This window comes from Thermomyces dupontii, assembly GCF_041956625.1.
Source record: "Thermomyces dupontii strain NRRL 2155 unplaced genomic scaffold VTN31scaffold_5, whole genome shotgun sequence".
Taxonomy (NCBI): Eukaryota; Fungi; Ascomycota; class Eurotiomycetes; order Eurotiales; family Trichocomaceae; genus Thermomyces; species Thermomyces dupontii.
Window position 1 is genome coordinate 148,922 of NW_027192311.1, and position 13,944 is coordinate 162,865.

The window sequence follows — 13,944 nt, forward strand, 5'->3', positions numbered from 1 at the left end:
CAATTCCTTGATTCCTGCAGAGGTTTGATCATTGAATGGGAGATTCAGAGTAGGTATTATGTGCTTATTTAGTCCATAGTATCACAGTTGATCAAGACGAGAAGGTATCAGCGGTTCGTTCCAAGATGGCAACAATACATGAATTAAAACAGGCTCATATCCCGAAACCATGACTAATATGACCAAAAAAAAAAGTTCTACAAGATGTGTGTCCAACTGGTAACCAAGAGGCTGGATTGGACATCCTATGGCGTCCGCTTTCCCCGTTTCGAGTAAAAGTCACACTGCTTGATATGCTTGGATCGACCAGTCTTTTCATCGAAGATACTAAACCCGTAATGCGCTGCGTTGGGAGGCGTGTACACTGGATCGGCAGGTTAGCAAATGCCCTACAGACGGAGAAGCTGCGCAACGTACAGTGCAAGGAGATGGCGGGATTGTTGGGATCGGGGTTCGAGATTCGATGCAGGCCGAGCTAGAAAAACGTACGGATCAGCAATTGGCATATGACTAGGGATTTTTTGTCAGGGAAGCTCACCTTGTCTGACATATATGTCACCTCATTCTCATTGTAAATCCGCTCTCTGGTGGTTCGGAGGGGACATTCCTCGCCTTTGGCTACCTTTTCCTGCTCTGGCCAGGCGAAAAGGGTTTCTTTCAGGGAGCCCTTGAGAACCTAGAAAAACAATCCCGCCCTGTCAGTATCTGGGCGTGATCTGAGATCGAAAATAGGAGGTACCTTCATCACGCAGTGGGAATTTGCGTGATCATGGATCGCACTCCCTTTGCCGGGCGTCCAAACCAAAATCAACTATAGAAAGATCAGACTTCGAAAGCAGACGGAGAAGAACAAGGGACCATGACGTACAAGATTGCTCTTGCCATTGCCCTCGTCTACAAGGTTCCGAGTGTATCCCCTCGAATAATCCCCCAGCGCGTACTCGGACCACTCGGACTCGTTTGACTTGTAGGCCTCCATCAAACGCTGAATGTCCATCGGGTCCACGTCGTCCGAGTCCAGCCCTGAGCTTGGGCCCAGCACGTCGCTAAGATCCGCCACCAGTTTGTCAAAAGCGTTCTCGTGCTTCCGCTCTGGGCATTCTGCACAGAGGGATCCTTGTGCGCCGGGCCCGGTTCCGCTGCGGATGTACGGCATGGCGATCAATCAATGTGGTGTTGCGTTCGTTCCAATGGGTACTGTCGTAGTTCGTTGCTGATCACATTCAATCCAAAGTCGATAGTACTGAGTATGGCCTTTTGAGAGGCGCCTTGATGAATTGCAGTTGCTAAAACAAACGTCACCAAAAGAGGACAAGCGCCACCTAAGAATCTCCCTTGCAGGGCCCATATCTCCTGGAATCCCCAGAGAAAGCAGGTCTCAGGTGAGCGTGGCACAACGAGCACCGACGAGTACCACATCTGATAAGCTGCCGACGTCCGAAGCTAAGCGGTCAGCGAAGGCATGCTGTGATTGGTTGATGCCTCAGGCAGCATGATATCCGGTCCTTCTGGAACATCCCCGCCGATCTCCTCCATCGACGAATCAAACAAATCAAACAGTTTGGTTCTTCAATCAATTTGAGTACAAGTGTTCGCTCATCGCAATCTCATTTTTTTTTTCTTCCGACGAAAGATCCTGGTGATTGTTGGCGTTGGATCTCTATAATACCAGCGTTCTGCGCACGGCCGTAACGAGCGACTCGCAGTCTTCTTTTTTTGGCCTGTTCGGTTTCATTGTGTGTTTGCTTCGTCATGTCGAGCACCGTGGAGAAGGTTCGGCTCGCTTTTGTTGGCAAACTTGAGGTCACACCACCTTGACGGACCCTTTTTGGCTAACATGTTTGTGTCGCGTCCATGCAGATCAAAGAGATCGAGGCCGAGGTATGTGGCAAATGACGGCCCGTCGTTATCCGAAAATGAGCGCGCCCAGCGCTGACAATTGTCTGTAGATGGCCCGAACCCAGAAGAACAAGGCGACGTCGTTTCATCTGGGTATGGAATATCATGCCGTCATAATCAACCCGTTGGAGGACCTAGTACTGAACTGCTGCAGGTCAGCTCAAGGCCAAACTTGCCAAGCTAAGAAGAGAGCTCCTCGCCCCGACCCCCGGTAGTGGTGGCGGCGGTGGTGGTATGTTGTTGAAGACGAGTGAAGGGTACATGTTCGCACGGAGCTGACGAGTTGTTCAGTTGGGTTTGATGTTGCGCGTACCGGTGTGGCCAGCGTGTATGTGGTTATGCGACACCATCGTTCCGTGAACCCGGCAACCTGCTGACCGGCTCTTCGACAGCGGCTTCATCGGGTTCCCGTCTGTGGGGAAGAGTACCTTGATGAGTAAATTGACTGGCCAACATTCGGAGGGTTCGTATGCCCCAATCGGCTTTCCTTTACGGATGATTGCTAATAGGTACCAGCGGCCGATTACGAATTCACGACTCTAACGACGGTCCCCGGACATGTGATGTACAATGGGGCCAAGATCCAGATTCTGGATCTTCCGGGAATCATCCAGGGAGCCAAGGATGGCAAGGGCCGAGGGCGACAGGTTATCGCAGTCGCCAAGACGTGTAATCTCATCTTCATCGTGCTGGATGTCAACAAGCCTTTGACAGATAAAAAGATCATCGAGAGCGAGCTCGAGGGCTTCGGCATCCGGATCAATAAGCAGCCGCCAAACATTATCTTCAAGAAGAAAGACAAGGGCGGTATCAATATCACCAGCACCGTCCCATTGACACATATTGACCACGACGTGAGTGACGACATTTCTGGACGTGATGCTCGAAGCACGACCTGTTGACGGCAACTTCAGGAAATCAAGGCGGTTCTGAGCGAGTACAAGATTTCGTCGGCGGACGTGACTATTCGATGCGACGCCACGATCGACGACCTGATCGATGTCCTCGAGGCCAAGAACCGGGCCTACATCCCGGTTATCTACGCGCTTAACAAGATCGACTCCATCACGATCGAAGAGCTTGACTTGCTCTATCGAATCCCGCATGCATGCCCCATCAGCGCGGAGCACGGATGGAACCTGGATGAGTTGTTGGAGATGATGTGGGAGCGTCTAAACCTCCGACGAATCTACACCAAGCCCAAGGGTCAGCCACCGGACTACACTGCACCTGTGGTGCTCCGGGCTAACGCTTGTACCGTGGAGGACTTTGTAAGTCACAAGCGGGCCGCCGGTGAGACTGAGACTAACCTGTGTTGTCCAGTGCAATGCCATTCATAAATCGATCGTTAGCCAGTTCAAAGTCGCCATCGTCTACGGGCGGTCTGTCAAGCATCAGCCTCAACGAGTCGGATTGTCTCATGAGTTAGCAGATGAAGATATTGGTTCGTCGAGCCCTCTTCCTTTACGTTGAGCTGCATAAATACTGACCGCTTGACTCGGATACTGCAGTTACCATCATCAAACGATGAGCATAAATACTGAACAATTTGGCAGTTGTAGACGGACGCCCGCGTTGTGTGGGGCTTATGGATTGTTTGGAGGGGGGTGATATGACACAGTTAGGTACCCAGGTAGATAGCGCGATGCAGGCCATCGTATTCAGACAGATCTTGGTGCTCGTCCCTGTTTTGTACGTTTGAACCAGATCCCTGCCAGGGCAGGCAAAATCAGTCGGCGACCTGGTCAGGAACACGAATTGGAACACAGAGCATGTCAAGACAGTGCTGTCAAGGTGAAGGAGTAGGGAGTAGAGAAAGAAGGTACATGTCTCCCTGCAGCCCGAGATTGAATGAAAAGCATTTCGCTCTTTCCTGACTCGGGAAAAGTTGTGGCTTGGTCGTTCCTTCCCAGCCAAGAGACGACTCCGGCTGGTCCTTGTCTCTTGTCTTCTGCTCGCTCTCCGAAAATCCTCAACTCACTAGAGGTGCCTGGGGCAGATAGCGGCCCGGTGGATGATGATCCAAATCAAACAACCCGTGGAGTGAGTGTTTGTCACTCTGTCCGTCTCTCTTCTAACTGACTCAGGGTGCATCCGGATGTTGACTAGGTAGGATAATTGACTATGTAAACATTTTGGCTACTCCGGCTCCGTGCTTAACTGGCCAAACTCTCTTCACTCCGCACTTGGGAAAGTTATTTCCGCCGAGTGCATGCAACTTAACCAACTTTGCTCGGGGAAGACGCAAAATTGAGTTGAAAAAAAGCAAAGAGAAACTGGAAGGATAAAGTTACGTCAACTGCGGAGTCAATTGATGGTTAAGTTTAATGCTCAATTAACTAATGCCTATCAAGTTCCGGGGATCTCTTCAATTTAGTCTTCGGCTTTCAGCGCACGTTGGACCCCCCCCAACCCTCAGTCACCCCAAGATCAATTCAATTCAAATCGCCTAACTAGACTACGTTATCAGTCAATCAGATAAGTGCGAGTATACGGGGAGCTAGGTAATTCAGATCAGTGTTCCTCCGTCAGACCTCCGTAGGCTAATCTTATCAATCACTCAGAGACCAGTCGAAACTTACAGCCTGTGTACGTTGGAGTACAGTACTGCTTTCAAATTTCATGTTGACACTTGATATCTTGAAACTTTCTGTAATAGAAGCACCTGAGGGAAAGTACTAGAGAGCACAAGGTTCAACAAATATCAGTACATAGTAAGACTCCGAGGGTACTCATCAGTTCGGTGGAAGAAACAGTGCATGAGGCTTTCGCCTGAAATCATGAGCGTGCCGAAACGACTGCCGACTCGAGGAACCAGTGTTCTACCCACTCATTCCCTTCATCGACTATCATTGTACAGCAAGCGAGCACGCATATAACTGTAGAGGGTGTACTCCGAATGTCTTGGGGTTCCGAGAGGTGCATTGCTATTATGTAAGTACTTGATTATTATCAGCTCCTAGCTCGTCCGCAATGAGAGGTTTGAGAGCAGGTCAGCAGGAACCACGTCGGGTGTCGGTGCTTCAGCAAAGACTGACGCCAATGACGTAATCCACGGCTGCAGACGAGGAACTGTGGGTGCATGGGTGTGAGAACAGATCCTGGAATGGATGCTCCGTACTACGAGTAGTTAGCTCTCAGGGCTTAAAAGTATTTGACGACGGGGTGGACCGTCGCGGGCGCAGTGCTAAGTAGGTCCTAACCTGGGCCGCAAAATCATCTGCAGAATTCTGGCGACTGTACTTCGTACGGACTATCGCTCTGACAATAGTACACCTTCGGTATCCTAGGTTTTAGAAGTTGTATATGGTACGACGGCCATCGACTGACTATATGTATATAGGTAGATCGCCGAATATGATTGATCTGGAGGCCAGCCAGGTAAAATCGGGAGAAAACAAAGTGAAGATAGAAAGGAAGATTGCGTAGCAGCAAGTCAGAGAAACAACGACCCTCGATGGAATCCGGAATGTCCTGGCTGCAGCAACAACCTTAACTGGGACTTCCCCTGAGAAGCGAGCATCACCTTGCGTGCCAAATTGGGCTGAGGCATGCAAAGTGAGTCAAAAACCAAGCCTCTTGCAAAGCAGCACCTTAGATAGCATAGTATTACATTGCAATACTCCGTACTGACGATTTGCCTTTAGCACCGTTATCAGTCATATCAGTCAACTGATGGTCCTGCAAGTCAGTTTAAGGGATGCCCGCTATGTTGCAGACGTGCAGCTTCAGCGGAGAGGCTCAGCATCAAGGCCCCCTAATATCCGCACTCGCGTTCGAGTGAAGAGCCGTCAAGGGTATTCAGTGTGGGTAAAGTCGATGTCCCGCGGATCGAGCTGGAAACTCGGCCATAAGATGCGTCAATCATCTTCTCGAGAGCCCAAAAAGCATGGGGTTAAAAGACTGGTATGGACGAAAATCGAGGCTATCCCGCGGTCTCCTGAAAACATATCTTACCGACAGGATAACCGTAAATGGCTGTCATATGGATAGGAATCAGTGATCTCAAAGGCGTAACAATCGGCGACTGTCATGATTTTCTCCTGCGGAACAGCTTGCAAACTGAAGTGTGAAGTCTGCACTGATATAATAGTTCGGGGTCGGCTCGAACCTGGCAGCGTCCCAATCGGTTCGAAGCTTATAGAGATCAATTGGCCCAGTGGCATCAGCAGGAGCATAACGTTGCTAGCAGAGGCTGCACAGAGTACATACGCACTATGCACAGCATTTTGAAGCTGTTCAAGCGTCGCATGTTTCTCAGAAATCATTTCTCCGTTCCTAGTTGTACCCCTAGGGTAGAGAAAAGCAACGCAAGCAACGCTAAAATCCAAGATCAGCTCCGTAGTTGCGCACGTGACCGCGACCAATCGGAGTTGAGTCAGTATGCATCCGATGGTAAGAGGGATCCACTGTTTTGCAGGAGTACTACATAGAGAGTACGAGTGCTCTACTAGGTACTCCGTAGATCATCAATCATGGGAAATGTTTTCTCATTTCAACAGCTCTCAGACGTACTTTAGCAGGGTTTTCCAATAATTCCAAGGTACCCATGCTCCAAGGCCGCACGCACACGTTTTTACTAGGTAGTTACCTAGCACTTCCAGCTTCGCCAACTGCAGGAATTTTTCGATTCTCACCCTCAAACCAGTTCGATTGTATCATGCAGAGCGTTGCTAAATTACCTACATACTGCGTCCGCCATTTGACATCCGGTAAGTACATATTTTCATTCGCTTGGCTTTCGACTCGTCAGTTGGGTTAATGGACCATTCATCGGATCGAACACTATGTACTCCTTATTCCGGACAAATAGTAGCAAATAGTCGCATAAAGAGGCCCATACTCCGTAATCCGTACGGAGTACAGCCTGTGGATCGATGATCGGACGGAACAAACTGGCCCGCCGTCAGTCCCCCGACCCTGTTTATCATTTTCTCCACCGGCCGCACTGCAGAGCAAATACTCCTTATTATGTATTAGGTTAAGTGTGGCGATGGTACTATCAATCAGCATGTAATAATACGATTTACGAGTGGAACTGCGAACGAAGAACATACTCGCGCTTTGTTCCCAGGGCGAGCCTTGTAAGATGAGAGCCGCAGTCTCATTCCGTCAGCAGTCTTATTATATAGGAGCCGCTGGTATCTTGCAGTACTTCACCGTTGCATCCGAGGAAGTGCCCTTCGCGCCAATATCTTAGTTATCTAGTCCCGCCGACATTTGCATCGAAGATGTGCTCGGGAGTCGGTCCGTTCGGTCCGAAGTCCACAGTTTGTGTCTTTAGATTTAAGCTAAATTAGTACGGAGTACTGAACCTTGAAGTCTCGCGTGGTTGGACTTCGGAGGCTGGACATTGCTATGCCTTGCTGAAAAGTACTCACTCGCGAGTCACTTTCTCATCGCTCCAGCCCCTCTTCAGACTCGTTCGCTTGCCTTGCCTGTGGTCGCTAGCCAATCTACCCCATAATTTGCTCATTCTCTTCATTCTGTCGTAGCGTTAGCTCTATGATTAACCTAGGCTAGTCGTAAACTTCAGGTGGGTTAGTTAAGTTTGGACATCCTAAAGGTCAACAAGTCGGACTTAACCTAGAGTAATTTCGGCTTAGTCGGCTAGACTTGACTCCGTAACTTTGTGGCCTTGGGCTCGTACAGTACTCCGTACTCTGTATTGATCACGATCATTGATTTTTCCTTTTGGTCCCCACCGTTTCTGCGCTATTGCTGCACGGCTCACCGCTCCGATCGGCTTGCTCCATTAGCTCCCGTCCTGCATAGAAGTTTAGAACATCGCAATCCTCGACGTCATGGAGTTCGTCAGCTCAAGTTCTGGACTCGAATGAAAGTTACCCTACAAGTCGATTGTGGCGATTCGTCGATTCAATGTGATTCGGCAACCTTATGACTTCCCGGCTGACGGATTGTTTGTGTATACTCCGTAGACTAGTAGCCTGTGGGGGAGTGGATGGCTGGATGCTCCGCATCATCTATCTTGTGAGAGTGGTGGCTCAATTTAGGGCTTAGCCCTCATGGATGGGCATTGAACAGACCTGCGAATCAAATGTCGATCGTATCAAACAACACCCAACCACCTGAACTTGTACGGATCGTATAACTCCAGACTGAAGACGGAATGACTAGTGAACATGGATTCGTAATCAGTCGTAGTACATTCCCTTTCCCAATTCCTCGTTTGGAGTACTCGTATGTACTTTGGTAACAACTGTGGCTATCGTCAAGTGTGATCCTTGTGAGGATTATGATTGATGGAATGATTGTTCACATGGCCTAAAATGGGGCCCCTAGTCTCGCTTTCCTCAAGAATCGGGGCATATCAATCCGTCCGTGTCGAGTGGGCTCCGTGGCTGACACTATGTATTATTTTGCACTTGATCATGATGAGCCGCGACTCGCGAGCAAAATACTATTTAACGGAAGCCGAAGTACTTCCCCTCTCCTCAACCTTCTTTCTCATCGCGTCGGCTTTTGTCAACGGACAGCCGAACTGTAGGTACAATAACTGTCCGTAGTTGTGTATGTACCAATATTCGAGCTCTGGAAATAGCCTAACCCGCATCTCTTCAAGCACGGAAGAACAACCCCTTAGTTTCTCCGGAGTTCTGACGGGAATCTATAGTTATCTCGGTTCACTTGTCCCAAGTCCCATCTGGGCTCGTCCGTAGGGCTTCGTGGATCTGTGTCCGATCTTGACCCTCGATCACTGAGGCATGGAGGCTGGACTGAGAATCATCCCGTCAGATCGCACTTGAGTGACTAACCTACCGAGTCTTCCAAAGTACGAAGGATTTTTCGTAAAAGAAAAGGGACTCGGTTTGAACCTCTACAAAGTCCTGCAAAAAAAAAAAAAAAGACTTAGGATAGTAGGCCTACTTCAGGCAGCCTCGTACGAGTGCAGAACATCGAATCGTTGACTCGGTCTTTCGTCAAATCATGTCCTTCCAGACCAACTTGTTTCATCGTGGAAACCCCTCATGAGTCGCTCCGTTGGGGATTTCTGCTAAAATCATTCAACAAGTTCAGGGTCCTGCTCCTATGCACTCTGGTTGGGTTCTCCAGAGGTGGGGTGTCCATTTATCAATACGATTAATCCACTCGGGGCTTCAACAGCAAGATCCGCCCGATGGCCCGTGCCGCTATCATAGTACGGAGTATACTTTAGATATTTGACCCATCAAGGTTGGTGTCTTGTTTAGGGCCTTGGCCTACATCGGAATGGCTTTCCACTTCCCTGCTAGGATTTGCAATTCCTCCCATCCAGCTCGCCTTAGAAATTCATTTCGTCTAGCTAAGGCATCCGATTCGCCACTCTCGATGGCCCTGACAGCACCACGCTTTTGCTCTTCTTCCCCTCATCGTCATCCGACCATTTCTATGGCCATGCTGATCGCCGTTCATTCCTAAGGCTACTAAGTTACTTACTAACCTACATTAGTATTTCCCTCCAAAGTCGTTGCTGAACTCTGCTCAACCAGTAACCAACGGAGTAGTCCCCTCAAGTATGATGAATTTCGCATTCCTCGCTTGTAACATCAGATCAGATGACAATCCCCGAGATGCCCGTGACTGGCTGTTCGTCCCATAATCCGCTCTCATCTTGGCTCAGGCGAATCATTCAATGAGTACTCCGTACTCGTAGCAGTGGTCAAATCTCAAATTCCGCGGTGGGAATCTGGAGAATTCTCATCAGTCGGTCTCCAGGACACCGAGAAACCCGATGCCTTTGAATGTTGAGATAATCTGATTGAGGCTCCTCCTCCCGCAAGTTGACTCCTCATAATCTAATTCAGAATCGCTAGATCAATAATATTTCCCGTTCTGGTTGACTTGATCGAACTCAAGGGACCGCAACTATCGGCATGATCCGCAGAGGATCAAGATCGAATGCACGCTGCTCTCTGGTGAAAAAGGTTAAAAAATGGAAAAAACGGGATTCACGCGTTGCTGGCAAGCTTGTTAACCCAAACCTCCAAAGCCAGTTTCTCTTTGTTCTCGATCTTTCGGCTCTGAATGGATACATGCAGTCGTCCAATCAGTGTTTTCTGTCCAGCCCCTTTTACCCTTTCCCCCTTTTCCCTTTTTTTCTCGTTTTTCATATTTCTTTTTTTTCTCTGTAAAGCGTCCACTAGTTGCGAGGATGATCCTAAACTCTGATCTTCTCCTCCAAGGCCAAGCTCAACCACCATCGAATCCGCTTGCGACATTCGACTGACCGTTGATCGACCGTGCGCTCGTGCTGGAGCAATCCGATTTGATTCGGAAAGGCCCTGTCAGAGCACCCGCTGTGGACACCCCGACATCTGTAATATCTTCCGTCGGCGATCTGATTCGATTACGGGGCGGAGCTGCTTAGCTGCTCCAGACTGCTCCTTGCCATGCAAGACAGAAGCCCGACTCTCCATTCTGATTCGAATCATGTCTGTCCAACAAAGGCAGAGTTAGGGGTCCTCCATTATTCGAGTTCTCTTCCCGCTGAACACTCCGCACTCCGTCCCCAGTACAGCCTAGATGATCTGACGGGTGCCGGAGCGGGGGAGGGGCCATGGCTTTTCAGAGCTGCCGCCGACAACGGAGTACTCGACTCGGCTGGTAATTACGTGGTATGGGTACTCCGTAACGGAGTACGAATACGGAGAACTCCGTACGGAATTACTCTTGGAGCAATTAGCGTCATTTCTGTGCACTCTGTCTTCTGGTGGGAGGATCAGGTCTAACTGACTAGCCAACCATGCAACCCATCCCCAGCCCATTTTCTGCCCTCTTCCTCCAATCACAATGTGCTCTCTGACGATTATTCTCTCTACAGGCTCATTTCTGGTACTTCATTGCCTCTTTACTTTTCTTCGTGGCCTGTAATTCTCCGTGTTTTTTTTTTTATTTATTTTTTTTCTTGTTGCCCATCCGTTCCCGCGATAATCGATCGACCGGTTGACCCGGAAGGAACCCCGGTGGATGTCCTCCATAGATACTCGTACTAGCGAGGTACATAATAAAAACTTTGATGTCTACCTGTCCTAGCTTCTCCTAGAGGGTCGACAGTCGAAGGCTCTTCCTCTTCTCTGCGGATGATTGTCTGAATTGCATCAATTGGCGGGCACGCTTGGTTTCACTGGGCCCTCCTTTTGCTTGAGTGTATATATTGCTTCCACAAGATCGCTCTTCTCACCGTGCAGAAGTCCGTCGGCGTTAGATATTGTTGCTCGTTGAGAGCTCTTAAGGCGGCGCGCCCTAACGATCTGTCAATCTTGTCACCCACCAGACGAACAGCAGCACCATTGGTTATGCAGCCATCGGCATTGAGGAGACTTGATTGACGCGGAATAAGATCGTGGATATTTCTCGCATGTTCAGGTACATGTATATCTAGTGTATCTGAATCTTGCCTACACTGCCTGCAATCACGATCACGGGATCTGCTGGGTTGGGAGTCAGGATTATTACCCAAAAAGGAAAACACGATGGATGGCAAGGTGGCTATCGCTGCCAGCGAAGCCACCGACTTCGGCGGGACCACAACACCATGGGTTGACTTGAGCGCCTTTGATCCGGGACCTCCTCCTCCAGCACCGCCTCCTGCGCATCACAGCCCGCCCATGCCGGACTTTCATGGCTTTGGCTTTGGTTCCGCCCCCGTGATGCCGCTGGAGCCGGCTTACAGCATGTCCGTCGCGCCTATCTACTCGAATGTCATGCATATGAGCCTGCCGGCGCCATCATGGCCTAGCATGTTGACGACACAGCCGGCATTCCCAGACACTACGTTATCATCGCCGCCGCAGCCCGTGGCCGCTGTTCCAAAGACCCGGACGGGAGCAACGCCGCGAAGAACCCTAACTGATGAAGACCGGCGCGCAATGTGCGAGTACCATGAGAACAACAAGGGTGCAAAGCAAACCGATATTGGGGGTAAGTTCATCCGCTCGAGCCGCTTTCCCCGATCAGGACTGACTTGCATCACAGCAATGTTTGGCGTGGAGAGAAGGTACACTTTGTGAAGATATGCCGTCCAAAGGCTTGAAACTAACCATTGGATCAATAGTACGGTTTCCAAAGTCCTTCGACAAAAAGATAAATACCTGAACATGGACGACGAGAGCCGCTCGTCCATCAAGAAGAGTAAAGGAGGCAAAGTCCCGGACATCGAACGGGCACTCGCGAACTGGGTCCGAAACTACCAGCGCCAAGGGCATACCTTGACCGACGCCATGATCCGGGAGAAGGCACGCTTCTTCGCCGTCAACTTTGGCAGCCCCGACGGAAAGCAAAAGGTCCTCACGACCAGCTGGCTGGAGAAATTCAAGCAAAAAAACAATATCAAGGTCCGGAGGTGTTCGATCGACGTGACAGCCAGCGACGACGCCACCGATAGTTCGATTTGTCCGCAGACGGGTTCCAGCACAGCAACGATCCTGTCGCCGACATCATCGTCGGCATCGCCTACTATCGACCACCCAACTGCTCCGGCTTCGATGTCGCGATCCACGTCGCAGAGCCAAGATTCAGCCGTTAAACACGAGGCAACTGCAGAGCATGGCGCGGAGGGGAACGTCCAGACGCAACAAACTCGTTCGCCGAGCACAGTGTCCGTGGATACCGGGTGCCAACGAGCAGCGAGCGCAAGCGGTGAGACATCGCCGGTAGTGACCGAGAGCCCGTCGACACCGTTGGAGCGGCCGTCGACCAGGAGCAACAGCAACGTTGGCCTAGCTAGTCCGCGACTGATCTCTTCTCCGGACAAAGCTACCGAATCAACAATATCTCCCTCATCACCAACAAAACCACACCAAGAATCACACCCTACATCCAGAATTCCCTCACCGCGCCTTGACACGCAAGCTGCCACCAGCAGCAGCGCCACGGAAGCAAGCCGCCGACCCAGCATCAGCCCCGTCGCAAGCTCGCCGGGGTCTCCGACGCAGGATGAGGCCCGCCGCGCCCTCGAGCTCGTCATGAATTACTTCCAGAGCCAGCCGTCCGGACTGGGCCTCCAGGCGCAGGAGTACATCATCATGGGCAAACTGATGGAGAAGTTGGAGCTGGCGCAGAATCAAGTTTCCGTTTCGGTGCCTACCGGCGTTTTTTCGTCGAGTCCGCTGCAGCAGATGAGACAGACTACTACTACTACTTAGTCGTCGTGTGCCTCCAACGGACTACGGAACATTATCTCAATGCTTGATTTCTTTTTTTTTTTTCTTTTTTTTTTTTTTTTTTTTTTTTTGGAAACCCTTTACCATTATTAGATTCGCAGTGACCGTCGTCACCGATGGGCAGCATGGCAAGGACGTCTCGATCACAGGACAACTGGGCCGGACGATTGCCGAGCGGAGGCCAGGTCAAGGAACCATTATTCCCCGCGGTTTGGATACAGATGCCTTCTGGAATGTGCTGTTGGAGTGCATTGACCGGGCGGAGCGATGCCGTGCGGCGCAAGTGTCGTGAGATTGTGTGACGGCAAGATTCACGCCGAGCACCTCCTGTATTGCACCTTTGAATATGCACGATAGAGATGAAGATAGAAGGATAGAATCTCTGATTAGCTGTTGTCCTCTCTCAGAAGCCTTTTTGGATACCATCTACCATCATCAGTTTACCCGGCAGAAACTCATTTATGTCGACCTGAACAGTACTACTCGCTCATATCCATATTCATTGATTGATATATGTTCGCTTCGATACCTGGATCAAGACGGGGAACATGACGAGGGCGACCTCGGGGATTCGGAGTTTTTCTGTGTGTTTTGCTTCCCTCTTCCATACCATAATGTTCACTTTCCAACAACAGCAACACTGTACGACCTGGCTGATTAGTTGCTACCTGATCATGACATGGCTTTTCTTGATTTCTTTTTGGACAACTTGTACGGAGTAGCCTAGCTGAGAATGCAATCCATGCTCTATTTCTCTGGGTATACTATGCACAATATCCTTGTTTTGTTCACTCACATCACGATGAATCTACCGTCATCATAGGAAGAACGCTGCGTCGAGTACAATTATTTCCATTCAAAAAAGTGTTGGACCACTTTATCA

At 50.0% G+C, this 13,944-nt stretch overlaps 3 protein-coding genes across 3 annotated transcripts; 2 read left to right on the forward strand and 1 right to left on the reverse strand.

The window, feature by feature from the left end:
• Positions 1-245: 245 nt before the first annotated feature.
• On the reverse strand, positions 246-1,156 carry VTN31DRAFT_5306 (uncharacterized protein; the record flags this gene model as incomplete). Its single annotated transcript, XM_069405791.1, has 5 exons — positions 246-364; positions 418-475; positions 539-676; positions 740-811; positions 869-1,156. The coding sequence occupies 5 exons, from the start codon at positions 1,154-1,156 to the stop codon at positions 246-248; spliced, it is 675 nt and encodes a 224-aa protein (XP_069259463.1).
• Positions 1,157-1,752: 596 nt separating this feature from the next.
• On the forward strand, positions 1,753-3,430 carry VTN31DRAFT_5307 (uncharacterized protein; the record flags this gene model as incomplete). The annotated part of the gene is made up of 10 exons (XM_069405792.1): positions 1,753-1,773; positions 1,861-1,881; positions 1,950-1,992; positions 2,054-2,131; positions 2,191-2,227; positions 2,292-2,362; positions 2,416-2,753; positions 2,814-3,170; positions 3,223-3,343; positions 3,411-3,430. 10 exons carry the CDS (start codon positions 1,753-1,755, stop codon positions 3,428-3,430), a joined length of 1,107 nt encoding a protein of 368 aa, XP_069259464.1.
• A 7,942-nt stretch (positions 3,431-11,372) lies between these two features.
• On the forward strand, positions 11,373-13,043 carry VTN31DRAFT_5308 (uncharacterized protein; the record flags this gene model as incomplete). Its single annotated transcript, XM_069405793.1, has 3 exons — positions 11,373-11,820; positions 11,875-11,896; positions 11,954-13,043. The coding sequence occupies 3 exons, from the start codon at positions 11,373-11,375 to the stop codon at positions 13,041-13,043; spliced, it is 1,560 nt and encodes a 519-aa protein (XP_069259465.1).
• Between the last annotated feature and the right edge of the window lie 901 nt (positions 13,044-13,944).